Source organism: Heterodontus francisci, chromosome 26 (genome assembly GCF_036365525.1).
Source record: "Heterodontus francisci isolate sHetFra1 chromosome 26, sHetFra1.hap1, whole genome shotgun sequence".
Lineage (NCBI taxonomy): Eukaryota > Metazoa > Chordata > Chondrichthyes > Heterodontiformes > Heterodontidae > Heterodontus > Heterodontus francisci.
The window spans coordinates 60,887,578-60,913,647 of NC_090396.1; the positions used below are offsets into that span (position 1 = coordinate 60,887,578).

The 26,070-nt window shown below is 46.9% G+C and overlaps 1 protein-coding gene across 1 annotated transcript in view; it reads left to right on the plus strand.

Moving 5' to 3' along the window:
- Window positions 1-26,070, plus strand: part of LOC137384384 (dynein axonemal heavy chain 17-like) — a 1,056,876-nt gene that overhangs the window by 936,106 nt on the left and 94,700 nt on the right. The window contains exons 67-68 of the mRNA XM_068058353.1: window positions 2,456-2,620; window positions 3,396-3,536. Coding sequence (XP_067914454.1) covers window positions 2,456-2,620; window positions 3,396-3,536 — 306 coding nt within the window. The remainder of the gene's footprint in view (window positions 1-2,455; window positions 2,621-3,395; window positions 3,537-26,070) is intronic.

The window sequence follows — 26,070 nt, forward strand, 5'->3', positions numbered from 1 at the left end:
TGGGGGGATCTTCTGTGGGTACAGGGTGCCCATTCAGGAGGGCCCCCACCCCCAGGTTTTACCTGGCGGCCTCCTCATCTGACAAAGTGCTCAGCTGTCGTAGCTAATATGCCAGCAGCGGCAGGAGGAGGCAATTAATTGGCCACTTAAGGGTCTCTATTGGCCTGGGGTGGGCAGGCCGTTTGCCACTTTCCCTGCTGCTTGTAAAATGGCAGTGGTGCAGGTAGGTGATGGGAATGGCACTCCAACCACATCTCACTTGCTTTTACGCCCCCACCCCTGCTTCCAACCCGCTCCCGGATAGATGTAAAATTCCAGCCCATGGAGTATCATTGCTTCAGGTTGTGAATTATTTTAGATTTTAAACTCAAATTATAATTTTTTTTAAATGTTTGCTTACTTTTCCTTTCTGTTTATTTTTTCTTTCTCTTAATCCAGTCTTTCTTTTGCTCCATTTATTTCTTAATCTGTACATAATCTGTACATGCATTCACTTTAGTGCCCACTCCTTGTCAGTCCTTCCTCTGTTTATTTCTCAATCCTTTTACCTCATTGGCTAAGGAGATACATTGTTTGTTCCATTGTTCACCAAGGTCCCAGATGCCTTGTTGCCCTCGCTGCACCATATATATCCAGCAACTGTGTTGGAAAAAATATTAAAAGACCTAATTTGCACATACAAGTCTAATTAATGGGACACACCACGAGATACCCCTTTCCAGCAAAATCTGGTCTCTAAGTTTGTTTATCTATGCACTCAATTTTATTGCTTAATTTTTTGAAAAGTGCGAGGTATGCAGAAAGGTAATAAGAAAAGTTACAATCTTTGTATAAGCACACTTTAAGAAAAGCTTTAAGCTGGTTTCCGGGTCATGGCTTGGAACTCAATAATAGAGGTTTTCAGGGTCAAGGTAGGTCATCAGGGAGAGGGAGAAGGTCACTGACACAGGAGGCAGCTCAGCAGCAGGAACATATGGTGGGAAGAGCAGGAAGAGGGAGCTCTAGGTGAGAGTCTTGACTTTTACAAGCCTTAGTTGGGTGGCGCTGTGAAGAACACATCAATGGAACTGAATATCAGGCATTATATATACTGGACGACCGATCTGATACCGTTCATTTTGAGCCACTGCCCAAGAATCATATCACCTGATAATACTGCTGGAGTTGGTGAAGTTCCTACAGTGAAAGATCTTAAACAGAATTTGTCCTTTGGGAATTGCTCACAACAAAAATACTACGACTAACGCTTTACTTCAACAATTTATGAAGAATTGAAAGAAAGAACAAAATCCTGCACGACCAATTTTGTCAAAGTGTGCTCCCAACAGGGAGACTACCCCAGTAAAATAATTTGTTGGGAAATTGCTGGCTTATTCCCCACATCCTTTAATTGAGCACAATTTCATAAAATTAGCCCTAATCTTTGATTTTAATACAAATGTTCTTTTAACAGAAGAAATATTTTGGAGATCACGCCCATGATTTTCCAACATGCCCGCTCAACAGGCACGATTCCACAACTATAAAATTAGCCCCATGCAGAAGGTTTTGTTAAGATCTGTAGGTCGGTGAACCCACACCTTCCCTCTTACTCCTAATACTAAGTTTCAGCCTGAACCCGTCTGGGTGGAGAAAATAGTCAATGTGCACAACTGTTCTTTTAATAGTTTGTAACATCGATAAACTTACAAAGATCAATATTATACTCACAAACACCACTCCCTTCTGAGCTACACACATGCTGTTAACCCTCAAATTGCTGCTTCTGAAAAGTTGCTGTTTCTGTACTGCTGTCTGCTGCTAACACTACTGCTAAAACATACATTTAAAAAAAACAACCAAAAAGAAAGAAAACCACACCCATGACAATGATTGCCATAAACCCCTCCCCAAATCTGTGCCTTCTTACATATCGTAATAATCTCTAACATCCTGGGTTCATGAATGGTCCATTAACATATTAAGATGTTTCGATGGGGAAGATTCTGGTTATCAGCATCATCAGACTTCACTGTAATGAAGCAGTTCTTTAGGATTAGAATTTCCAAGGAATGTGGGGGCATACCCAGACACAGTGGTTCCATAGCTTGTTAGCCTGTAAGTATTAGTTGCAGTTCTATAGCAGTTCACAGCCATCCAATGGTTGAGACAAATCATTCAAATCTTGGATAGACATATTTCATTGTGTGGCTTAATTTCCTCTACCATCTAGTGTATTGAAGAAGTCACTCATTGTGCGTATGTTTGGCTTTCAAGATTTTTTTTAGGTCCAGTTCCAAGGTCCCTTGTAACGCTGGGAGCCAAAGTTTGCCCAATTTCTGAATATTGTCCATTACAAATGGCGTTTTTGCAGTATCTTCTTTTGGGCTTTTAAATGTCGGCTTCTTTTAAGTTGAATGCGTTCTTACTGAAGGACTGGCTACAGATCGAACAACAAATATTTGTACCATTTTAGGCAAAACTTACAAAGCAACAGAATGATTTCAAGATTGTTCTTAAACAATTAGAAGACTCTCTTCTAGCTCGACTGTCAGAAGCTTCTGGAAATTTCCTTGGTGATACAGCTCTGGTAGAGAACTTAGAGACAACCAAACAGACTGCCACTGAAATAGAACAGAAGGTCAGCTACTTAATATTAAATTCGGTACAATATTCATGAATTATTTTTATTAGTTGGAAACAGAATCTACTGTGATAAGAATTCTTTAAATCTTTGAAGAAATGCATTATATATTGTTATCACAATCAGAGATAGAAAAGAACATTTGTGAAAGGCACGAGCCATATTAGTGCACATGCCTCACTCTGACTAAAATTGACAAGTTTACAGCATTACTTGCACTGTTCATTGGTAGCGCCATTAGGGGTCAGCGGTGGGATGGAAAATCAGGTGTCATTGACCTCATTTAAAGGCAGTCTACCCACCTATTCTAGTGAAGCTGCACTTTGGCTATATTCAACTGCATTCGAATTGAACAGGCAAAATGATAGGCTGAGGTAATGCAAGAAGAGCCTCCTAATTTTCCGACTCTGATTTGCAGGTGCTGGGTCGTTGAGGAAACAGTCGCAGAACGATGCAATTTGTTGCAAACAGACCTGTAGAGAATGTTCACAGCATAAATATTCTGAACCCACTCCTAGCACAGTGCCATACTTTGCATCTAATTCACAAACAACTCCACTGGAACCAATCTATAACAGAATATAATGCATTTTCAAACTAATCATGTTACCTTCTTTATCTAAATAACTATCTAAATATTTTTAACTTTGCTGTAATAATATAATTGTGCACTAAGATTAATGTTTCATGCATCTTCTTTAAGTAACCATTATTTACTTTTCTGTTAGCTAGTGTCTTATGTATCAGTGATTAATTTTTGGTCCTTTTGCAGGTGGCTGAAGCAAAGATAACAGAGGTTAAAATAAATGAGGCTAGAGAAAACTATAGAGCTGCTGCACTGAGAGCATCCTTAATCTACTTCGTTATTGATGACCTTAATAAAATTAACCCTATTTACCAGTTCTCTCTCAAGGTAAATGTCTGTTAAGCCTGAAGAAATATTGGGGAGAAATTGGTTAAGGTCTGCAGTAGGTCAGGAAATTATCAGAGAAATTGTTCCACATGCCCAATCACATTCAGTCAGTCAATTTAACATAAGTGGTGGGTAAAGTTTTAGAAACCATAATCAGGGGAAACAATCAAGAGGCACTTGGGGAGGTTTGAGCTAATTAAGGAGAGTCAGAATGGATTTGTGAAAGGCAGATCATGTGCACAGACCTTTGAAGGTGGCAGGACATATTGAGAGAATGGTTACCAAAATGTATGGGACCTTGAGCTTCATAAATAGAAGTATTGAGTACAAAAGCAGAGAAGTTCCCTGAACTGTTATAAAGCTCTGGTTAGGCCTCAACTAGTATTGTGTCCAGTTCTAGTCACCACACTTCAGGAAGGATGTGAGGGTCCTTGAGAAGGTGCAGAGGAGATTTACCAGAATGGTTCAAGGGATGAGGGATTTTAGTTCCAAGGTTAGGTTGGAGAAGCTGGGGTTGTTCTCCTTGAAGCAAAGGAGATTGCAGGGAGATTTGATAGAGATATACAAGATTATGACAGGTTTGCATAAATTAGATAAAGAAAAACTGTTCCGATTAGTTGATTGTACAAGGACAAGAGGACACAAATATAAGATTTTGGGCAAGAGATGCAGTGGGGATGTGAGGAAGAACCTTTTTACACAGTGAGTGGTAATGACCTGAACTCGCTGCCTACGCGGGTGGTGGAAGCAGAGACAATCAATAATTTCAAAAGGAAATTGGAGTGGCGCTTGAGAGAAACAAATTTGCAGGACTACAGGGGTAGAGCAGCAGAATGGGACTGCCTGGATTGCTCTAAAAAGAGCCAGATGGCCTCCTTCTGTGCCGTAATGACTCTATGACATTTGTGAGAGGCATGAGCCATATTAGTGCACATGCTTCACTGTGATTAAAATTGACAAGTTTACAGCATCTGTTCATTGGCGGGTCCATTAGGGTTCGGCTGGGATGGAAAATCAGGTGTCATTAACCTCATTTAAAGGCAGTTTACCCACCCATTCTAGTGAAGCTGCACTTTGGCTGTATTCAACTGCATTCTAATTGAACAGGCAAAATGACAGGCTGAGCTAATGCAAGAAGTGCCTCCTAATTTTCCGACTCTAATTTGGAAGTGTTGGGGAGGAGGTCAACTAAAGGACTGCAGTCCTCCTTACATTCAATAGCAAAAGAGTCAAACTCCTGACAAACTTTATGTCATCAGTGGGTGGAGGTGGCAGAGCAGGTCCATGCAAGAGGCATTGCACCCAGGATCAGGCCACAGTGCAGAAAGAAGTATAAAGATCTGACAAGGAATGCTAAGGTAAGACTCCTAACTCAGATCTGCTAGACGAGAAAAACAAAGGTTCACCTTCTACCAATCTAGTAGTCGCATGATACAATGATAATGAAGTTGCTAACTGATCATAAGAATCAATCTACAATTACATAGAATTATATAGTTTATAGCACACAAATGGACCATTTGACTAAATTTGTCTATGCCAGCATTTTTGCTCAATACGAGCCTCCTGCCATCCCTCTTCATCTCACCCTATAAGCAGTCTACAACAGATTAGATTAGATTAGATTAGAGATACAGCACTGAAACAGGCCCTTCGGCCCACCGAGTCTGTGCCGAACATCAACCACCCATTTCTACTAATCCTACACTAATCCCATATTCCTACCAAACATCCCCATCTGTCCCTATATTACCCTACCACCTACCTATACTAGTGACAATTTATAATGGCCAATTTACCTACCAACCTGCAAGTCTTTTGGCTTGTGGGAGGAAACCGGAGCACCCGGAGGAAACCCACGCAGATACAGGGAGAACTTGCAAACTCCACACAGGCAGTACCCAGAATCGAACCCGGGTCCCTGCAGCTGTGAGACTGCAGTGATAACCACTGCGCCACTGTGCCGCCCTAGAAATGACACTGGGAAAACCCCAGTGGTGGAGAGCTTTGGGAACCATAGATGAAAAGTCTCCTTTTCTCCTCCCAAACATGCTACATATATATCCAAATTACTCATATAATGTATCCCAAAATGTTGTTTTCTGAAAGAAATCTATCACATCTGCATTCTCAAGGCTGAACTTTATGAGCTCCCCTGAGATGGGGTCAGAGGTAGGGGGACCCATAGAATCACAATGGGAGGTGTGGGGCAGAAGACCCATCACCAGCCTGTTGCCAAGTGATTTTGCTGGGGGTGGGATAGGCCAACAATGGCCTTCCCCCCAGAGGCCAATTAAGTCCCTTAAGTGGCCTATAAATGGCCACTTAAGGGACTGTTCCTCCTGCCGCTGGAATTTAACCAGCACAAGGGCCTGCCTCCACCATACGGGGAGGGCGCTTTGTAAAACAAGGCTACCTCCCTGCAGGCTGGAGGGGGTTCCTCCTCTCTGAGCAATCTGTGGCCCATGGAAGATCCCTGCTGGCAACACTTCCACCTCCATGAGCCTCCCCTCCCCCTGGATTTCACGCCCACCTCCTCACCTCCCCTGGCTGGAGCCTTCTGGACTGGCCCTGGTGATCCCGCCTCACTTACCTGAAGTCTGGGGTTCTAGCACTGGGGTCTGGGTCCCAGTGCTCTGCAATACCGGCAGTGGCCACTGCTCCCTGTGATGCCGCTGATACTGCTGAGCTGCCAACCCTTTGATTGGCTGGCAGCTCTTGGAGGTGGGATCCCTGTCTTTAAAGGACTGAGATCCCAGTGCCACAAACTTTGCTTGCGGAACAACGGAGGATTGCGCCGAAGTGGGGCAGGGCGGCTCGAAAAGGCTGAGGTGGGGCTCCCCTGCCTTTTCAGCCATTGTAAATTGCCCCTACTGTAGGTAGGAGAATGGTGGAGATGTGGTAAAGAATATGGGGTAGGATTAGTATCCCCCCTCCCCCCCCCTTTACCCCCCTTCCACCCCCCCCCCCCCCCGTCCCCTTCCCTGCTCCACCAGAAAGGCCTAGAGGGGGGTTTTGACGACTGGGCAACTCTCAACCTCCATAAATCTGCCCAGGCATGCACCATGGAGAGGTCACTCCATAGTTGCCTCACAGCGACTAAAACAACACGGAAGGCAGCAGTTACGGGTTATAAGTCCAGATAAATTGGTGTAGAAACTGGGCGCCACGGGTTGCCTTTGTCGGTGGGAGAGGTCATTGCACCTCACTGGACAGCTACCGCCCGCCTCAAACCGGGCAGCCCCCGGTCAATAAGGTTCTGTCCCGCCACAGTCTGCCTGCTTCAATGGGTGCTTGGAGCTCAGGGTCATTGCCCGAAAGGTGGACTGATACACCGCACCAAACAACATGAAAAAAGGAAAGAAGGTACCAGCCCTTCACTTTGCAAGCTGCAATGTCAGAACTATGTGTCCTGGCCTGTCGGAAGACCTTACACAAATCAACGATTCTCGGAAGACCGCCATCATTAACAACGAGCTCAGTAGATTCAATGTGGACATTGCAGCACTTCAGGAGACTCGCCTCCCCGCGAGTGGCTCTCTAGCAGAGCAAGACTACACCTTCTTCTGGCAGGGCAGGGATCCTGAAGAACCAAGACAGCATGGAGTGGGCTTCGCCATCAGAAACCCCTTGCTCAGCATAATAGAGCCTCCCTCAAATGGCTCGGAACGCATACTGTCCATCCGACTGCTCACCACCTCTGGTCCAGTACACCTACTCAGCATCTATGCTCCAACACTCTGCTCCCCACATGAAGCTAAAGACCAGTTCTATGAACAACTCCATAACATCATTAGCAGCATCCCCAACACCGAACACCTATTCCTGCTGGGGAACTTTAATGCCAGGGTTGGGGCCGACCATGACTCATTGCCCTCCTGCCTTGGGCGCTATGGCGTTGGAAGGATGAATGAGAACGGGCAGAGACTGCTTGAGTTGTGTACCTATCATAACCTCTGCATCACCAACTCGTTCTTTCACACTAAACCCTGTCACCAGGTTTCATGGAGGCACCCAAGATCGCGTCGTTGGCACCAGCTAGACCTCATTGTCACAAGGCGAGCCGCCTTAAACAGTGTTCAAATCACACGCAGCTTCCACAGTGCGGACTGCGACACCGACCACTCCCTGGTGTGCAGCAAGGTTAGACTCAGACCAAAGAAGTTGCATCACTCCAAGCAGAAGGGCCATCTGTGCATCAACACGAGCAGAATTTCTCACCCACAGCTGTTACAAAAATTTCTAAATTCACTTATAACAGCCCTTCAAAACACTCCCACAGGGGATGCTGAGACCAAGTGGGCCCACATCAGAGACGCCATCTATGAGTCAGCTTTGACCACCTACGGCAAAAGTGCGAAGAGAAATGCAGACTGGTTTCAATCTCATAATGAAGAGCTGGAACCTGTCATAGCCGCTAAGCGCATTGCACTGTTGAACTACAAGAAAGCCCCCAGCGATTTAACATCCGCAGCACTTAAAGCAGCCAGAAGTACTGCACAAAGAACAGCTAGGCGTTGCGCAAACGACTACTGGCAACACCTATGCAGTCATATTCAGCTGGCCTCAGACACCGGAAACATCAGAGGAATGTATGATGGCATGAAGAGAGCTCTTGGGCCAACCATCAAGAAGATCGCCCCCCTCAAATCTAAATCGGGGGACATAATCACTGACCAACGCAAACAGATGGACCGCTGGGTTGAGCACTGCCTAGAACTGTACTCCAGGGAGAATGCTGTCACTGAGACTGCCCTCAATGCAGCCCAGCCTCTACCAGTCATGGATGAGCTGGACATACAGCCAACCAAATCGGAACTCAGTGATGCCATTGATTCTCTAGCCAGCGGAAAAGCCCCTGGGAAGGACAGCATTACCCCTGAAATAATCAGGAGTGCCAAGCCTGCTATACTCTCAGCACTACATGAACTGCTATGCCTGTGCTGGGACGAGGGAGCAGTACCCCAGGACATGCGCGATGCCAATATCATCACCCTCTATAAAAACAAAGGTGACCGCGGTGACTGCAACAACTACCGTGGAATCTCCCTGCTCAGCATAGTGGGGAAAGTCTTTGCTCGAGTCGCTCTGAACAGGCTCCAGAAGCTGGCCGAGCGCGTCTACCCTGAGGCACAGTGTGGCTTTCGTGCAGAGAGATCAACCATTGACAAGCTGTTCTCCCTTCTTCAGATACAGGAGAAATGCCGTGAACAACAGATGCCCCTCTACATTGCTTTCATTGATCTCACCAAAGCCTTTGACCTCGTCAGCAGACGTGGTCTCTTCAGACTACTGGAAAAGATCGGATGTCCACCAAAGCTACTAAGTATCATCACCTCATTCCATGACAATATGAAAGGCACAATTCAACATGGTGGCTCCTCATCAGAGCCCTTTCCTATCCTGAGTGGTGTGAAACAGGGCTGTGTTCTCGCACCCACACTTTTTGGGATTTTCTTCTCCCTGCTGCTTTCACATGCGTTCAAATCCTCTGAAGAAGGAATTTTCCTCCACACAAGATCAGGGGGCAGGTTGTTCAACCTTGCCCGTCTAAGAGCGAAGTCCAAAGTACGGAAAGTCCTCATCAGAGAACTCCTCTTTGCTGACGATGCTGCTTTAACATCTCACACTGAAGAGTGCCTGCAGAGTCTCATCGACAGGTTTGCGGCTGCCTGCAATGAATTTGGACTAACCATCAGCCTCAAGAAAACGAACATCATGAGGCAGGACGTCAGAAATGGTCCTTCCATCAATATTGGCGACCACGCTCTGGAAGTGGTTCAAGAGTTCACCTACCTAGGCTCAACTATCACCAGTAACCTGTCTCTAGATGCAGAAATCAACAAGCGCATGGGTAAGGCTTCCACTGCTATGTCCAGACTGGCCAAGAGAGTGTGGGAAAATGGCGCACTGACACGGAACACAAAAGACCGAGTGTATCAGGCCTGTGTCCTCAGTACCTTGCTCTACGGCAGCGAGGCCTGGACAACGTATGCCAGCCAAGAGCGACGTCTCAATTCATTCCATCTTCGCTGCCTTCGGAGAATACTTGGCATCAGGTGGCAGGACTATATCTCCAACACAGAAGTCCTTGAAGCGGCCAACACCCCCAGCTTATACACACTACTGAGTCAGCGGCGCTTGAGATGGCTTGGCCATGTGAGCCGCATGAAAGATGGCAGGATCCCCAAAGACACATTGTCCAGCGAGCTCGCCACTGGTATCAGACCCACCAGCCGTCCATGTCTCCGCTATAAAGACGTCTGCAAACGCGACATGAAATCGTGTGACATTGATCACAAGTCGTGGGAGTCAGTTGCCAGCATTCGCCAGAGCTGGCGGGCAGCCATAAAGACAGGGCTAAATTGTGGCGAGTCGAAGAGACTTAGTAGTTGGCAGGAAAAAAGACAGAGGCGCAAGGGGAGAGCCAACTGTGCAACAGCCCCGACAAACAAATTTCTCTGCAGCACCTGTGGAAGAGCCTGTCACTCCAGAATTGGCCTTTGTAGCCACTCCAGGCGCTGCTTCACAAACCACTGACCACCTCCAGGCGCGTATCCATTGTCTCTCGAGATAAGGAGGCCCAAAAGAAAGAAAGAAGTATAAATGGGTGGTTGTTGGTCGGCACAGACTCGGTGGGCCGAAGGGCCTGTTTCAGTGCTGTATCTCTGAATAAAAAAATAAATAAATCTCTCTCGACCCATCCACCGCCTCTGATCTGTCACACTGCTGGCCGACATTATTGAATAGCAGAAATTTCCTCCAATTAAATATTGGGAAAACCAAAGCCATTGGGCTGAATTTTTACTTAAAAAAACAGCTGGTTTAAGTCGGGAGGGAGATTTAAAGTCTCAGAAATCTGTTGTCTGACCTAAGCACACCTCCAACCTGCCCATTTCCGGTTTTAACTGAAGCCAGAAGATGGGTGGGCAACCAACCACATCCAAGGAGGTGAGTTGCAAGTTTAAATATGATAATGAGGCTGTGAGACAGGTTAGTAAGAATTCTGCCCATTGTCTCCATCACAAACTCTGTTCCCCAGCCACCGACTTCATCCCTCTCTCTGGCCATTGTCAGCGAATGAACCAGACTGTGTGCAACCTTGGCATCCTATTTGACCCTGAGCTGAACTTCCAATCCCATTATCCTCTCCATCTTCAGACAGCCTATATCCAACTCCCTAACATCATCTGTTTCTGTCCTTGTCTCAGTTCATCTGCTGCTGAAATCCTCACCCCTGACTTTGCTACCTCTGGACTCGACAATTCAAATGGTCTCCTGGCCGACCTCCCACTCTGTACCCTCCAAAACCGTGAGCTCATCCAAAAGTGCTGCCTGTATCCTAACCTGCACCAAGTCCTGTACGCTGCTGTGCTTGCTGACCTACATTGGCTTCCAGTCCGGCAAAGCCTCAATTTTAAAATTCTCATCCCAGTTTTCAGATCCTTCCATAGCCTCACTGCTCCCTATCTCTGTTACCTCCTCCAGCCCTCCAAGATCCCTATGATCCTCCAATTCTAGCCTCTTGTGTATCCCCAATGTTCATCTTTTTCTAAGGGCAGCTGATTTCAGCTATCTCAGCCCTAAGCTCTGGAATTCCCTCCCTAAGCTTCTCTACATCTCTACCTCCCTCTTCCCCCATTAGACGTACCTTAAAATCTACCTCTTTGACCAAGCTTTTGAGCACCTGCCCTACTTGACTAGATTTTGCATTGTTAATGACGCCAAAACTGTCAGCATTCACCATCGTTATTCCGCTGAAACTGATAGAAACATCCGCACATACGCAGAATAATGTGAAAATCATTAGTTTGTCAGTGATTCTATGACCCTACATACATTACACATATTACCAATTAGATTACTCATTAGGCATCATGTGGTTACGTGATCAGCTCGTGCAAGCCCCCTGATCACCATTGATGATCTCAGGCCCCATCAATTATCCTTGAGTCTTCCAACTGTCACTTTTAATTGAGCCTGCATTCCTGAGGGTGCCGTGCAGTCTGCAGTTACACTGATAAGAGGGGCCCTCTCGGTGTCTGTGCTATGCTGTACCAGGTTCAAACTGCAAGCGAAGTAACTTGTCCCACAATGCCTCGGGTCAATACTCCATTTTGTACCAATATGTAGCTATACTTTCAACTTATATATGAGAGTATATATATATATATATATATATATATTCACTAAGATTATATTAATCTACTTACTCAAATAACATTTAAACAGTATGATATTTACTGCAGGTGCCTCTGCACTTGGGAATACCCTACAACAATCCCCCCTTTCGGTAGGAGACTAACCCTAGTCTCCTCAACCGACACCATTTAATGTCTGTTTTTACCCCTTTAAACTCGCCCGGTATTCCCTGCCTCGGACGTGCTGGCAGTCACGTGATTTCAGGAATTCCGGTCGTACTATATCACATTAATGTGATCCAAATGAATTGTCTCCCTTGCCTTTACTCTAGGTTTTATCCTCCTTCGCTGCACATATCGCCTGCATGATCGGCAGGCCAGTATGCCCCACATCATAGCCAGTATTACCTGTATTCCAACTAACACATGAGAAATTATCCTAATCCAAGGGTGGATATTCAAATTCATCCCCCAATCCCAAATTTTCTCCCACCAACTCTGTTCCTGCAATTCTGTGTCTGTATCTTCCTCTAACCTTTTGACTTTTGTCTGCAGTTGGTGGTAGATTTTTACGGATTGGCCCACCCTGAGCCTTAATTCCCTTAGAACCTCAGCTAGGTGTGGGATGGGGGCTGGTTCTGGTTCCTCGTAATCCTGCAGGTGGTCATGGAGATAATCGGTGACGTTAAGGGTCATGGTACCTCTGCGCCGAACCTGGGTAATTCGGGCTTGCCCTATAGTAACTGGTCGTAAGGGCGTAAAGCAAAAATTAGGAAACGGGATAGGGCATTGTAGATTATTGTCGCGGTAGGAACTTTCTGTGGTGGAAACGCAGTATTTCCCTTTACCTCCGTAGCCTGTCCTTGCAAAATGCTTTGGGGCAGGCGTGACCTCTTCGACACAACCATCTGTTCGATTCAACCCACATTCATCCAATTCTTCCTGTCCCACCAGGTGGGGACATACTGTAATATCTCCCCTCTGCTTACATTCTGTAAGTGAAATTCCATATAGCGTGTTATTTCTAAGTATGGCAGAGACTTCAGTTAGATAGTATCGGAGGGAGGTGTTATCACGTACAACCCCAATATTTTCCACCTGGTAGTGGGGGAATGGCAAAGAGTCCTGTGTGACTATAGGGATCATCAGGACCATTCCCACTCCAGTGGATTTACCCAACTCACAGTCTGGGATCACTGGGTACACTCTGGTGAGTCCTTTCAGTGTACAGTTGTCCAGTGTCCCTTTCCTCTCAGCCAACTGAGCCACATGTAGGCTGTCTATCCAGTCCCCCCTTTGGATCTGATCGAGATTGTGTCGTATTTGTCCCACCATCCATAAGCGTGACAGAGTTGCCCCTGTCTTAATTTTCCGGCATCTCCCCGTTCTCTATCTATGAGGTGGTTGACGGTTCTGGCATGTGCCTCTAATATTGTGATTCTGTCTAATTGTATCTCCATGCCCTTTTCTCCCAGATTGGTCTGATCCTCCTGATTTTTCTCTGCTCTCTTTAAAAGTCCCTTCATTACTCCTTTAAGATGTTCTATCTTTTCATTCAGACCTTGTATATCTAATGAGTTTACTATGGAGGCACCGGTATTGAATCTGGTGGCAACGTCATTAACTATCCCTCTCTTTGTCCTATAAAGTTGATTCTGACCTCAAAATCTGACGGCACCCATGGCATCGGCAGCCTGCTGCATTACAACCTTACTTAACACTCTATACATATTTCTTGCCTGTTCCGTACAATATCCTGGCATTTGCATCCCTGAGATATTGACCAGGACAGGCACAATCTCATGTTTAACATTATCATATAACATCTCTCCTTCATTAAAAAGCACAATTCCGTTTTTAGGCCATTCGATAATTAAGGGGCATGGTATTTCCTCGGGTTGTGTGGTGGTTATTACGGGGGGTGGCATTAAAGGGGAAGGAAAACACACGTATACGTGTAGTGGTAGCCGTGACCCTTCTTCCCCCTGGAACCCACATACTCCCTCTCCTTTTTTAAACATGGTTACGGACTGAGGTTTAGCATACCACTCGGTAGTTAGTCCGCACATTATCCCGAGTAAGCACTTCTCAGTTTTTCTCAAATCTCCCCGCCCAATGCAGCACCTCTCAGTTTTTCCCCGTCGGGTGCAGCGGGCCCATGCTGATCTGATGGCTATCCCGGCTGAACACTGTACACATATTTCATCCTTTTCCGAGTGAGCATGTAGCCATGCATTAAAAAAGTTCTCGTCACCCGGGTCCCTTGTCGCTGGGATACACACACCGTCAGAAAGATTGTACAAAGCCCCAAAGTTCATACTATTATGTTTCTCCTGTGTCTGTTGCAACCCCGATGGTGCGTCTGTATCTCTCTGTATGTGTACTTGTCCCAAACTCCCCAGTATCGCGAAGCTCCAGATCCGGAGTATCCACCGTTGCTTCATTGCTTTGAAGTCTTAATCTGGGGGTTTAAACAGAATAACCTGGTCGTCACCAGGGGTTAGTTCTAGGTCTACGTGTTTCCTTGCCTGTACGGGCTGAAAATATCTGTAATTAAGGGTTAAATTTTATAACTGTACCATCTCTATTTTGTCAGGTTCAGGTCGGTGCTGTCGGTGGATTTGTATTAGAGCGCGCTGTGCCCGGGCCCGCGCGGTAGTCCATTCGAATATCATCCAGATTCCGATTAATATTATTATCACCCCCATCCCCCCGAACATTCCATTTTCTAATGTGTGCCGCCATCCCTGATATTGCGCAGCGTACCAGGTGGTCTCCATGATGGGCACTATCTCAAGCTCAGTCATTGTTCCCTTGATTATATCTTTTCAGTTGGGACCAGTGTTTCCACCAGCCCTTCCCTTTCATATCAACACATGCACATGTATCACTTGTCATGATAATATCGTACGGTCCGGTCCACTTTGGGGCGAATCCCGCCTGTTCGGGGGTGACCCATACCAAAACACTTTCCCCTACTTGGGGTGTGGGTTTATCAATTATATCCTTGTTCCGTATTTCTAAGTCCTGTATAATCTGTTGATCCCTTACTTCCTGTCGTAATTCTCTTAGCTGCGAATCCAATTGTCTTATGTACTGCCTGATTCGATCCCGTAGGGGTCCTATATCCTCCCCGCCTACTATAATATTTTCAGGAAGTTGCATAGCCCTCCCTGTCATAAGTTCGAAGGGGGTCAGTCCCGTTGTTCGATTTGGCGTGGCTCTGAGCCTCATCAGTATACAGGGTAAAACGTCTACCCACCCCTTCCCAGTCTCAGAGGTGGCCCTTGCTATAGCTGTTTTTAAAGTGCGGTTCATTCGTTCTACCATCCCTGAACTCTGTGGATGATGGGGGATATGAAAGCGTTGCCGGATCCCCAGTAACCCACAGGCTCGTTTCATGACCTGTCCGGTAAAGTGGGTGCCTTGGTCTGAGTCAATCTGGAGTGGCACCCCCCAACGTGGTATTATGTCGAATGCAAGGATTCGTGCTACGGTGGATGCCCCGCAATCCCGGGTGGGGAATGCTTCAACCCACCGAGTAAATTGATCAATGATTACCAGACAATACCTTCTCCCTCTACTGTTAGGTAAAGGTCCTGTGAAGTCAATCTGGAGATTCTCCCATGGACCCTTGGGTCGGGTTTGATGTGCCATTTTTACTCAGGCCCCATCAATTATCCTTGAGTCTTCCAACTGTCACTTTTAATTGGGCCTGCATTCCTGAGGGTGCCGTGCAGTCTGCAGTTATACTGATAAGAGGGGCCCTCTCGGTGTCTGTGCTATGCTGTACCAGGTTCAAACTGCAAGCTAAGTAACTTGTCCCACAATGCCTTGGGTCAATACTCTATTTTGTACCAATATGTAGCTATACTTTCAACTTATATATGAGAGTATATATATATATATATATATATATATAATATTCACGAGGATTATATTAATCTACTTACTCAAATAACATTTAAACAGTATGATATTTACTGCAGGTGCCTCTGCGCTTGGGAATACCCTACAACAAAGAGGATGCCTCGGTAATGTCTTCGCAGTCCGACATACTAAGGACCAGCAAATCCTTTTATGCTGGGCTGTACGACGTGAAGCCCACAGACAGCACAGCCTCCCAGTCCTTCCTGTCATCTATCACAGAGGTCTTAGATGACAGCATGAGGGAGAGACTGGACAAGCCGCTAACTCTGGACGAGCTGACAAAGGCCGTCAAGTCCTTCGAGACGAGTAAAACTCCCAGAAGCGATGGCTTACCGGTTGAGTTGTATTCTGCCCTGTGGGACTGGGTCAGCCCAGACCTGCTGGAAGTATATGAGAGTATGCTTCTGCCGGCAGCATGTCAGAATCCATGAAGAAAGGCATCATCACCCTCATCTACAAATGGAAAGGGGAGAGTGGCCCATTTCACTGCTTAATGTTGGCTACAAGATTCTGTCCAAAATCATCGCCAGTCGAGTCAAGTCTGCTCTGGAGTTGGTGATTCACCCTGACCAGACCTGCACTGTACCCGGCAGGAAGATCTCTGATAGTCTCGCGCTACTCAGGGATACGATCACCTATGTACGGGACAGGAGGGTGGACGCCTGCCTCATCAGCCTGGACCAGGAGAAGGCTTTTGACAGGATATCGCACACCTACATGATGGACGTGCTTTCCAAAATGGGGTTTGGGGAGGGAATCTGAAATTGGATCAAACTGCTCTACACAAACATCAGTAGCGCAGTCTCAATCAATGGGTGGGAATCAGAAAGTTTCCCAATCCAATCTGGAGTCAGACAGGGCTGTCCTCTCTCCCCTGTCTTGTTTGTTTGCTGTATTGAACCCTTTGCTGAGTCTATTAGGAAGGATACGAGCATAAGAAGGGTGACAATCCCAGGCAGCGGAGGCACTCAGGTTAAAACCTCCCTGTACATGGACGATATCGCCGTCTTCTGCTCGGATCCGCTGTCCGTTCGCAGACTGATGAGCATCTGCGACCAGTTCAAACTGGCCTTGGGAGCCAAAGTTAACCACAGCAAGAGCGAGGCCATGTTCTTTGGGAACTGGGCTGACCGATCCTTTGTCCCCTTCACCGTCAGGTCAAACTACCTGAAGGTGCTGGGGATATGGTTCGGAAGGGCCGGGGCGTGCACCAAAACCTGGAGGGAGTGAGTAGCCAGTGTACACCATAAGCTGAGTATGTGGGAGCAGCAATCTCCATTGTGGGTAAGAACCTGATCATCAGGTGTGAGGCACTCACATTGTTGCTGTACGTGGCACAGGTCTGGCCCATACCCCACACCTGAGCCATTTTCCACTTCATCTGGGGATCCAAAATGGACCGGGTCCGGAGGGACATGATGTTCAAACCACTGGATAAGGGCGGGAAAAATGTACCCAACGTCGCTCTTATCCTGATGACCACCTTTGTGTGTGGCTGCATCAAGCTGTGCGTAGATCCCCAGTATGCAAACTCCAAGTGTCAGTACGTGCTGATGTTCTATCTGTCCTCAGTGTTGCGAAGGATGGGCCTGGTCACGTTGCCGCAGAACGCTCCATCCAGTTGGACCGTGCCGTACCACCTATCCTTTGTGGATAGGTTTCTGTGGAAAAACATCTTTGACCACCAATCCATCAGGCAGTGGTCTGCACGCAATGTCCTCAAGGCCCTACGAGAAAAGGAGATGGTGGATCCTGTCAGATGGTTCCCCAAGCAGACTGCCAAAGTCATTTGGCAGAATACCTCATCACCAGTACTTTCAAACAAGCACCAAGATGTAGCTTGGCTGGTGGTGAGAAGAGCCCTCCCCGTCAGATCCTTCCTGCACACCCGGAGTGCCACCGCCTCCGCACAATGCGCTCGAGGTGGCTGTGGTGGGGAAGAGACGGTTGCCCACCTCCTTCTGGAATGTGTCTTTGCAAAGCAGGTGTGGAAAGAGATGCAGTGGTTTTTGTCGAGGTTCATCCCAAGCAGCTCTGTAACACAGGAGTCTGTGCTCTAAGGGCTGTTCCCAGGGATGCACACCGCGATAAACATCAACTGCTGCTGGAGGACTATCAATTCGGTGAAAGACGCTCTTTGGTCTGCCCGAAACCTGCTGGTCTTCCAGCGCAAAGAGTTGTCCACGACCGAGTGTTGCAGACTGGCACATTCCAATTTCCAGGACTACGCACTGAGGGACTCACTAAAGCTTGGGGCAGCCGCGGCAAAGGCTCAGTGGAGTAAGACCACTGTGTAAGGTCCACCCACCAAGGTGAAACGAGGGGCTGGATCCATGGAAAACCCCTCGGGCTGTATCCAGAAAATATGGGTTTGCCGCAAAATGTACATGGCATGGAAAATGAAATGGAAGGGTTGTGAGGCAACTCACTCCTGTATTGAAGGAAACTGATCTCCTTTGCACTCTTTTTATTTTCGACTTGGTGCTGTTTTGAACTGTTTTGTAATGTATTTTTTACAGATTTTTACAAATAAAATATATTTTGGGAAAAAAAAACATTTGTCACCAACACTCCATTTTGGAGCTCCATGTTGCAGCCTACACCCTCTCTTAATCCTGCGCAGCTGAATATGCATTCCAACAGCTCCAATGGCATTAAGGTCCCCCAACCAGAATCACAGAATTGTTACAGTGCAGAAGGAGGCCATTCAGCCCATTGTGTTTACACCGACTCTCCGAAAGAGCAATTCACTCAGTTCCATTGCCCTGCCTTCTTCCCATAACCCTGCACATTCTTCCTTTTCTCGTAACAATCTCATTCCCTTTTGACTGCTTCAATTGAACCTGCCTCCACCACACTTTCAGGCAGTGCATTCCAGACCCTAAACACACTCTGCGTGAAAAAGTTTTTCCTCATGTCACTTTTGCTTCTCTTACCAAATGCTTTAAATCTCTGTGCCCTCTCATTTTCAATCCTTTCACGAGTAGGAACAGTTTGTCTCTATCTACTCTGTCCAGACCCCTCATGATTTTGAACACCTCTATCAAATCAACTCTCAGCCTTCTATTCTCCAAGGAAAACAGTCCTAACTTCTCCAATCTATCATCACAACTGAAGTTCTTTATCCCTGGAACCATTCTCGTGCATCTTTTCTGTACTCTCTCTAATGCCCTCACGTCTTTCCTCAAGTGCAGCACCCAGAATCTGACAGAATAGTCCAGCTGAGGCCAAACGAGTGTCTTATACAAGGTCAACATAACCTCCTTGCTCTTGCACTCTATACCCCTATTAATAAACCCCAGGAAAATACTGTATGCTTTATTAACCACTCTCTCAACCTGTCCTGCCACCTTCAATGACTTATGCACATATACATCCAGGTCCCTCTGCTCTTGCACCCCTGCACCTGCACCAACACAATTTAAAGGGATCGTCAACTACTAGCAGGTTAGTTGCCGGATTATTTCTTCTGGCTATTGCTTAGTCCTTGCATTTTGAGTGCTTTTTCATATTTAAGGTTTTAGTAGTCTACAGGAAATGGTTTGGCTGGTGTTGAAATACTTTTTTGGTGTCTTAACTGCTTCTTCACAATCCAGTTACATCAAACTTGGGTAGTCTGATAAAGCTTCCTCTTGTCATTAAGTATGACTGCAAGAATGAGCAGAGACCACTCTTAGCAGGACAAGCTACTAAAAAAGGGAGGAGGAGAGGGGGGATAAGGGCTCTCAGCAATGCCGCTTCCCATAATGGCCAACATTTTATCCTCCACTGAGGTTAAAACATGGAGTTGTGCCTCTCCCCTTCCTGTTAATTCCTGTCACCTCTTGTTGTGCGCCACTTTTCCCTGCAGGAAAAAGGGAAGTCTGTGAGTGAGTGCCATACAATATGTCACAGTTGAGTAACTGCCGCTCTGTGCAAACTGAAAATTGTGGGTGGGAAACTTGCAACAGTGCTAAGTGGGTGAGGGTGAGGTAAAGCATTTGAATATTAACTACGAGTCCTGATTGATAGAGATTGTTGATAGGTGAATGATGGGGATGTAGTGAATTGGACAGTGGATGAATCTAGTGGTGTAGTTGGTAGGATATGGCATTTCAAGATGCACTTCTGACCAGGACAACTCATGTGAGATCATTAAATTTCTTCCTGCACTCTATCCAGGTCCTTGGGGCTGCACTCCCAGTATTGACCTCCACCAATATCTTTTTCCACTGCCTTCTAAGCATGTGTCTGGAGGGCCTCTTCCTGCCAAAGATACAGAACATCTCTCCTTTCACCTCTTCCACTAAGACGTCCAGTGCAGTGTCTGAAAACCTTGGTGCACATGCTCTCCCATGGTCAACGATTATTGAATCTTCCACACCACAATATTCAGAAAGATCTTAGCACCACCAGCAACCTCAATGCACCTCTCCTTTAAGAGGTGCAGACTAGCTTTAAGTAGTAAAAGCAAAATACTGCGGAGGCTGGAAATCTGAAATAAAAACAAGAAATGCTGGAAATACTCAGCAGGTCTGACAGCATCTGTAGAGAGAGAAGCAGAGTTAACGTTTTGGGCCAGTGACCCTTCTTCGGAACTTTAAGTAGTGTTGGGCACTCACGTTATTGTGCCCCCTGTTGATGCATGCAGCAAATCAACAGTGTGGGGAGCGCTGGCTGCATGCAGCAATCCTGGAAATGAGCAGGCAACACGAAGTTGGCATACTGCTTTTTTTTTATTCGTTCATGGGTTGCAGGTCAGCATTTATTGCTTATTCCTAATTGCCCTTGAGAAGGTGGTGATGAGCTGCCTTCTTGAACCGCTGCAGTCCTTGGGATGTAGGTACACTAACAGTGCTGTTTGGAATGAAGTTCCAGGATTTTGACCCAGAGACAGTGAAGGAACGGCGATATAGTTCCAAGTCAGGATGTTGTGTGACTTGGAGGGGAACTTGCGGGTGGTGGTGTTCCCATACATCTGCTGCCCTTGTCCTTCTAGGTGGCAGAGATTGTGAGTTTGAAAAGTGCTGTTGAAGGAGCCTTGGTGAGTTGCTGCAGTGCATCTTGTAGATGGTACACACTGGGGCTATGGTGCATCAGTGGTGATGGAGTGAATGTTGAAGGTTGTGGATGGGGTGCCAAGCAAGAGGGCTGCTTTGGCCTGGATGGTGTCAAGCTTCTTAAGTGTTTTTGGAGTTGCACCCATCCAGCTAAGTGGAGACTATTCCATCACACTCCTGACTTTTGCCTTGTAGATGGTGGGCAGGCATTGGGGAGACAGGAGGTGAGTTACTCGCCACAGAATTCCTGGCTTCTGACCTGCTCTTGTAGCCACAGTATTTATATGTCCAGTTCAGTTTTACGGACAATGGTGACCTCCAGGATGTTGATAGTGGGGGATTCAGCGACGGTAATATCCTTGAACCTCAAGAGGAGATGGTTAGGTTTTCTCTTGTTTGAGATGGTCATTGCCTGGCACTTATGTGGTGTGAATGTTACTTGCCACTTATTAGCCCAAGCCTGAATTTTGTCCAGGTCTTGCTGCATCTGGTTGCTTCAGTGTCCGAGGAGTCATGAATGGTGCTGAACATTGTGCAACCATCAGCTAATATCCCCACTTCTGATGTTATGATTGAGGGAAGGTCATTGATGAAGCAGCTGAAGATGGTTGGGCCTAGGACAGTACCATGAGGGTACTCCTGCAGAGATGTCCTGGGACTGAGATGATTGACCTCCAACAACCACAACCATCTTCCTTTGTGCTAAGTATGACTCCAATCAGCAAAGAGTTTCCCCCCAATTTCCATTGACTCCACTTTGCGAGGGCTCCTTGATGCCATGCTCAGACACATGCTGCCTTGAAGTCAAAGGCAGTCACTCTCACCTCACCTCTGGAGTTCAGCTCTTTTGTCCATGTTTGGACAAAGGCTATAATGAGGTCAGGAGCTGAGTGGCCCTGGCAGAATCCAAACTGAGCTTCACTGAGCAGGTTATTGCTAAGCAAGTGCCGCTTGATAGCACTGTCGATGACCCCTTCCATCGCTTTGCTGATGATTGGGTTGGCTGATAGGGCGGTAACAGGCCGGGTTGGATTTGTCCTGCTTTTTGTGCACACGACACACTTAGATAATTTTCCACATTGCCAGATAGGTGCCAGTGTTGTAGCTGTACTGGAACAGCTTGGCTAGAGGTGCAGCTAGTTCTGGAGCACAAGTCTTCAGTACTATTGCCGGCATGTTGTCAGGGCCTATAGCCTTTGCAGTATCCAGTGCCTTCAGCCATTTCTTGGTATCACGTGGAGTGAATTGGATTGGCTGAAGACTGGCATCTGTGATGCTGGGGACCTCAGGAGGAGGCTGAGATGGATCATCCAATCGGCACTTATGGCCGAAGATGGATACAAATGCCTTGTCTTTTGCACTGATGTGCTGGGCTCCCTCATCATTGAGGATAGGGGTATTTATGGAGCCTCCTCCTCCTGTTTGTTGTTTAATTGTCCACCACCATTCACGACTGGATGTGGCAGGACTGCTGAGCTTAGCCCTGTCTATTGCATGCTTCTTCCGCTGTTTGGCATGCAAGTAGTCCTGTGTTGTAGCTTCACCAAGGTGACACCTCATTTTCAGGTATGCCTGGTGCTGCTCCTGGCATGCCCTCCTGCACTCTTCATTGAACCAGGGTTGGTCTCCTGGCTTGATGGTAATGGTAGAGTGGGGGATATGCCAGGCATGAGGTTACAGATTGTGATTGAATACAATTCTGCTGCTGCAGATGGCCCACAGCGCCTCATGGATGCCTAGTTTTGAGTTGTTTGATATGTTCAAAATCTATCCCACTTAGCACGATGGTATTGCCACACAGCACAATGGTGGGTATCCTCAATGTGAAGACGGGACTTCGTCTCCGCAAGGATTGTGCAATGGTCACTCCTATCAATACTGTCATGGGCAGACACATCTGCACAGCAGATTGGTGAGAACAAGGTTAAGTAGGTTTTTCCCTCTTGTTGGTTCCCTCACCACCTGCCGCAGACCCAGTCCGGCAGCTATGTACTTAAGGACTCGACCAGCTCAGTTAGTAGTGGTGCTAAAAAGCCAATCTTGGTGATGGACCTTAAAGTCCCCCACCCAGAGTACATTCTGTTCCCTTGCCACCCTTAGTGCTTCTTCCAATTGACGTTCAACATGGAGACGCGCTGATTTATCAGCCGAGGAGGGGCAGCAGATGGTAAGCAGCAGGAGCTTTCCTTGCCCGTGTTTGACCTGATGCGATGAGACTTCATAGGGTCCACGGTTAATGGTGACGACTCCCAGGGCAAGTCCCTCCCGACTGTATACCATTGTGCTGCCACCTCTGGTGGGTCTGGTGGACATACTGCCGGTGGGACAGGACATACCCAGGGATGGTGATGTCAGGGACCTTGTTTGTAAGGAATGATTCTGTGCGGCTGTTGCTTGACGAGTCTGTGGGACAGCTCTCCCAATTTTGGTACAAGCTCCCGGATGTTCGTAAAGAGGACTTTGCAGGGTCGACAGGGCTGGATTTGCCGTTGTCATTTCCAGTGCCTAGGTCGATGCCAGGTTCAGTTTCATTCCTTTTCTTACATTTTGTAGTGATTTAATACAACTAAAGTGGCAGTTAAGAGTCACCCATATTGCTGTGGGTCTGGAGATATATGTCAACCAGACCAGGTAAGGACAGCAGATTTCCTTCCCTAAAGGACATTAGTGAACCAGATAGGTTTTTACAACTGTCAGACAAACCCCAACCTGCCAAGAATGAGGAAAATTAATTTCGCCACATGAACATTGATTTTAAACTGCTGATGGTGAAAAAAGAACTTGCTTTAAAAAACAATTGGAAACTTTGGGGTTGGAGACAGACATTAGCAACCCACAGACAGTACTTCAAAGAACAAAGGAGCTCTTCCCTGCTCCAATTTAATCCACAATGGACTTTTAATTACCAGACGTTGAAAGTGGAAAGGCTAGCATTCCAGGTTAACTGCTAAGATGGCCAAATACACAAATAGACGTGATCGGACCGGTTTGACCACATGGCTGGCTGACTTGGAGTTGTTTGAATTTTGAACTAGCCACAGAGTGTTTGAAACTGAGAAGGCTGTTAGCTCCTGGACTGAAAACACGTCTGCTACCTGCTCTCATAGAGCTCCTGTACACAAAAAGCAGGACAAATCCAACCCGGCCAATTACCGCCCATCAGCCTACTCTCAATCATCAGTAAAGTGATGGAAGGTGTCATCAACAGTGCCATCAAGTGGCACTTGCTTAGCAATAACCTGCTCAGTGATGCTCAGTTTGGGTTCCGCAAGGGCCACTCAGCTCCTGACCTCATTACAGCCTTGGTTCAAATATGGACAAAAGAGCTGAACTCCAGTGGTGAGGTGAGAGTGACTGCCATTGACATCAAGGCAGCATTTGTCCAATATGGCATCAAGGAGCCCTAGCAAAACTGAGTTCAATGAGAATCAGGGGGGAAACTCTCCGCTGGTTGGAGTGGTTGTTGTAGGTCAATCATCTGAGCTCCAGGACATCACAGCAGGAGTTTCTCAGGGTAGTGTCCTAGGCCCAACCATCGTCAGCTGCTTCATCAATGACCTTCCTTCAATCATAAGGTCAGAAGTGGGGATGTTTGCTGATGATTGCACAATGTTCAGCACCATTGGCGACTCCTCAGATACTGAAGCAGTCCATGTAGAAATGCAGCACGACCTGGACAATATCCAGGCTTGGGCTGATAAGTGGCAAGTAACATGCGCGACACACAAGTGCCAGGCAATGACCATCTCCAACAAGAATCTAACTATCTCCCCTTGACATTCAATGGCATTACCATCGCTGAATCCCCCACTATCAACATCCTAGGGGCTACCATTGACCAGAAACTGAACTGGAATAGCCATATAAATACTGTGGCTACAAGAACTAGGAATCCTGTGGCGAGTAACTCACCTCCTGACTCCCCAAAGCCTGTCCACCATCTACAAGGCATAAGTCAGGAGTGTGATGGAATACTCTCCACTTGCCTGGAGGGGTGCAGCTCCAATAACACTCAAGAAACCTGACGCCATCCAGGACAAAGCAGCCCGCTTGATTGGCAACCCATCCACAAACATTTACTCCCTCCACCACCAAAGCACAGTGGCAGCAGTGTGTACCATCTACAAGATGCACTGCAGCAATGCACCAAGACTCCTTAGACAGCACCTTCCAAACCTGCGACCTCTACCAACTAGAAGGACAAAGGAAGCAAACGCATGGGAACACCACCACCTGCAAGTTCCCCTCCAGGTCACACACCATCCTGACTTGGAACTATATCGCCGTTCCTTCACTGTCGCTGGGTCAAAATCCTGGAACTCCCTTCCTAACACCACTGTGGGTGTACCTACCTCCCATAGACTGCAGCGGTTAAAGAAGGCAGCTCATCACCAGTTTTTCAAGGGCAATTAGGGATAGGCAATAAATGCTGGCCTAGCCAGCGACACCCACATCCCATGAATGAATTTTTAAAAATTAAAATTAAATGCAATTTTTACCATTTGCCATGGTGGGATTCAAACCCACATTCCCCAAGAGTTAGCCTAGACATGTGGATTACTAGTCCAGTGATATTGTCTCTACAACACTGGCTCCTGCCATAAGCTTGTGGGACTGAGATGATTGATCTCCGACAACAACAACCATCTTCCTTTGTGCTAGGTATTGACTGCAACCAGTGGAGAGTTTTCCCCCGATATCCATTGACTGCAGTTTTGCTAGGGCTCCTTGATGCCATGCTCGGTCACATGCTGCCTTGATGTCAAGGGCAGTCACTCTCACTCACCTCTGGAGTTCAGTTCTTTTGTCCATGTTTGAACCAAGGCTGTAATGAGGTCAGCAGTTGAGTGGTGCTGGCGGAACCCAAACTGAGCGTCAATGTGAGCCAGTTATTGCTAAGTAAGTGCCGCTTGATAGCACTGTCGATGTCCCCTTCCATCACTTTGCTGATGATTGAGAGTAGACTGAGAGGGTGATGCCCACATCTCATAAAAAAACAAATTAAAAAAAAATCTAATCTGTTGGTTGTGGGATCACTTAACCCTGTCTATCACATGCTGCTTCCACTGTTTGGCATGCAAGTAGTCCTGTGTTGTAGCTTCACATGGCTGATACCCCGTTTTTAGGTATGCCTGGTGCTATTCCTGGCATGCCCTCCTGCACTCTTCAATGAACCAGGGTTGGTTCCCCCGGCTTGATGGTAATGATAGAGTCAGAGATAGGCCGGGCCGTGAGCTTACAGATTGTGGTTAAATACAATTCTGCTGCTGCGGATGGCCCACAATACCTTATGGATGCCCAGTTTTGAGTTGCTAGATATGTTCAAAATCTATTCCATTTCGCATGGTGGTAGTGCCACACAATACGATGGTGGGCATCCTCAAGGTGGAGACAGGACTTTGTCTCCACAAGAACTGTGCGGTC